Below are 3,454 nucleotides of genomic sequence, written 5' to 3'. Positions count from 1 at the left end.
TCCAGATCACAAAAGGTCTGTCATTTTGTTTGCCAGTAATCCCTCCCGCCCTCTCTCTCTCTCTCTCTCTCTCTCTCTCTCTCTCTCTCTCTCTCTCTCCCTGCCTCCCCCTCTATCTCTCTCTCCACCTCAGTGGTTTCCTGGAAAACGAAACTACAACTTTGAAAAACATGGGGATCAAAACATTATTGAAATTGTTTGGATGGAAACTTCTTACAAGCTAAAGCAGGTGACACCCTAATGTTTCTGTAGACAGAAACCAGAGATCTAGTGGACGAACTGTTCTATTGATGTGTGCATTTCTTCCAGATCACATTAGTCTGTACTTGTGTGTGCTAGTTATTCCCCTCTCTCTCTCTCTCTCTCTCTCTCTCTCTCTCTCTCTCTCTCCTCCAAAGTGATTTCCGGGAAAGTGAAACTGCAACTTTCAGAAAGCTGTTGACAATTGGGTTCAAAACATTGAGTTTTGAAAGAAAATAGTTTAGATGGAGAGCAGGTGACAGTCTAATCTTAAATTTGGTACAAATTCTTAATGGAGACGTGCCACCTTTCTACTGATATGTCCCTTTAATAATTGATAATCATGGTTCAAGGGTCATCCTTTTCAGCATTACACAATACAGAGCTGCACAGTGAAACGCAGTTGTCCCCCCTCCACATCGCACACTACGAAATTGTGCAAATGAGACAAAGAAATGAAATGTAGAATAAAATTGGGAAAAATAGGTACAAAAAGAAACAGAATAAGGTAGAATAAAACAATTGAAAAAAATACAACTCAAGCTATACTATATTTACAAAGTATACACACTTACAATAAGAGTAATTTAACTGGTACGTTACAGTGCAAAGAAACACAGTGTAGTGGGAGTGAGGTAGTAGTGCAAACTATAAATAATAAACAGAACGACACAAATTGACAAATTTAATGTCGGTATTCTTAATCAAAAAGCTTTGACAAAAGATGACATTAAAACAAATGCAGCACCTTTGGCTGCCTTTTGTGTTCAACAACATTTCCTTTTCTGTGTCTAATCAACACAATGTGCTGTCAACGGTTTTCATTGGAACTACTTTCTACTGAGGAAATGGTCTCTATAAAAAGAGTTGAGTGTGAGGCTGATTATGCCACTATGAGCGATGGGGAATGGAAGACAGGAAGTGACTTATCTGCATGCGATGCCTGTGTTCTCGTAGAGACAATTGTTCCAGATGTTCGTTCAACAAGGCGATGGCTCTGTTTCTGTTCTTTATATCTTTAAAGAATGTTAAATGTGAGTGTGGTTACTAGGATCAACTGTGATCAGTATGTTTACTTTGCTTGAAGGAACCTATGATTCACCATAAAAGAATTTTGGCAGCTTTAATCATTTTCCACTCTGCAGAGAGTTCAATGATGTTCAGAAAACCTTTTGTCCTTTCACACAAAACAAACCTGGTAAAGGATTAATCATACTTGTAATGCTGTAGCTATATGTGTTGTTCTATGGCATCATAATATGTATTATCCATGCATTATAATGCATTGGTTCTTATGCCCCTAAAGAACAGTTTGACACTTTGGAAATGACTTATTCACTCTCTTGGTGAGCGTCAGATGAGCAGGTCCATAAATGCATCAGTAAACATGCCTCTATTTTCACTTCTGATCAGTTGAAAAATGCATTTTTTTCCCATCTGTTAGATAAATTCATGAATTATATGCAGAATGTGAATTAATTGTAGTTAATGTTTCAAAAATTGGAACCAAAAAGTATTAAAAAAAAGTTTTGTCATTTTTCTAAATATCAACTGGAGCTTTGAGTTGACGGCTGACAACTGCAGTGTCATGTTAACGGAAGTTGCTAACTGTATGTTTTTCAGCTTACATCATCCCACGAGACATTTTCATTTGAAATAAAACCCACGGTGGTTCTGTGTCTTGTGAATTCACTGGAGCTGGAAGCTTTCGTGGGAATGCTTGTTTTCTTCACCGGGATTTCCACGTAATACAAACTTGGTACAACATCAAACGACACCTTTTGAAGCTCTTGTCACATTGTTATATTTTATTCTTTCTTTACAAACAGCACAATTACAATAGTGTTCTCCACACGGAATGATATTCAGGATTAGAGCGCATAGCATCAACATTAAAAGATTGGTCATAAAAGCTTCATTTACGGTTTGAAGCAGGCTGTGACTGATTAGTATGCATGTACATTATTTAAATGACGGAATGCAATACAGTTTTGCCAAAAGAAAAGTCAAATATGAATTTCATGTATCAAAGAAGGCAATCGATGGAATGACCTCGCTAGTTTTCTTAAATGATCATGGCTTGACATGACTCAACTGTCTGCTTTAGGTTTCATCCACCTCCTGGCGGCTAACGAAATCCCTGCACCGGTGAGGAGTATAGCCGATCTCATGGCTAAAGTTGCTGCTGCTGCTGCTTCTTCTGCCACTATAGCAGCACCAGCTAGAGGGCCAGCTGTCACTACTGCTGCCAAAGCCAACTGAGTACCCACAGTGTTCATATAGCCTGCGCATCTGCTCCACCGTTCCTTCAAACTCTTCTTTCTCTGGGCCTCTTCGTACATGCCTCTGGTGTAATGGTCACCATTTAAACGCACTATCTCGTCTATGTTTTCAAACAGATCAGCCACCTGAATGCGATTTCTCCTGCATGTGTTGTCAAACACAGTGTACCTTCCTTTATAGCTCTTGATTAACTCCTGTAGTTCAGAACTTTTCTCTATATAATCCTCAGTGGACTCATTGAGCATGTCTCCCCTAGTGAAGAGCACCAGAGTGTAATTGGAGACTTCCTCACCAAAGTTGTCTTTGATCCACTTGATGGCATTCTTCTCCTCTTCAGTAAAGCGTACATCCAGTCTGATCACTAGCAGGAATATATGGGGTCCTGGGTCAGACAGCGTGATACAGTTCTCTATTTCTCTTTTCCACTGGTCTTCTTTAAGCGCCGTGTCAAAGACTCCCGGGGTGTCGACCACACTCACAGTTCTTTCATCATAGTGGCCGCTTTCTTTCTCACATGTCTTTGTCACAGAAGAAGGAGAAATCTCTGAGGTGAAAGCTGTTCTTCCCAGGATGGTGTTCCCTGTTGCACTCTTTCCTGATCCAGTCTTCCCCAGCAGGACAATCCTCAGGTCCCTGACAACTGGAGAGCTGCAGTCTGTGGACAGAAAGACAGAAAGACACTTCATCTGAACTTCTGAGAGCTTTTAGGTCAGCTTACATAAGGAGTGCAAAAAGCCTGCATACAGTATATTCCTACACACAAGTAAAGACACTCACCTTCCATTGAGGTTAAACCCATCTTGTTGTAGATAAAGAAATACCAGGAAAACACAAGTCAAACCTGACTTTGAACCACTACCACTGTGCGTTTCTGAACCTTTCCTTCCAGATCACAAAAGGTCTGTCATTTTGTTTGCCAGTAATCCCTCCC

General features: G+C 40.2%; 1 protein-coding gene across 1 annotated transcript; it reads right to left on the bottom strand.

The window, feature by feature from the left end:
• Nucleotides 1-2,028: 2,028 nt before the first annotated feature.
• LOC116379914 (GTPase IMAP family member 4-like) lies at nt 2,029-3,437 on the bottom strand. The gene is made up of 2 exons (XM_031841872.1): nt 3,301-3,437; nt 2,029-3,178 (listed from the first exon to the last, which is right to left on the bottom strand). Exons 1-2 carry the CDS (start codon nt 3,320-3,322, stop codon nt 2,331-2,333), a joined length of 870 nt encoding a protein of 289 aa, XP_031697732.1. The 5' UTR covers nt 3,323-3,437; the 3' UTR covers nt 2,029-2,330.
• Nucleotides 3,438-3,454: the final 17 nt, after the last annotated feature.

This window comes from Anarrhichthys ocellatus, unplaced genomic scaffold (assembly GCF_004355925.1).
Source record: "Anarrhichthys ocellatus isolate YVR2014 unplaced genomic scaffold, GSC_Weel_1.0 scaffold5508, whole genome shotgun sequence".
Lineage (NCBI taxonomy): Eukaryota > Metazoa > Chordata > Actinopteri > Perciformes > Anarhichadidae > Anarrhichthys > Anarrhichthys ocellatus.
The sequence above is the reverse complement of the archived record's forward strand: the minus strand, read 5'-3'. Positions and strand labels throughout refer to the sequence as shown.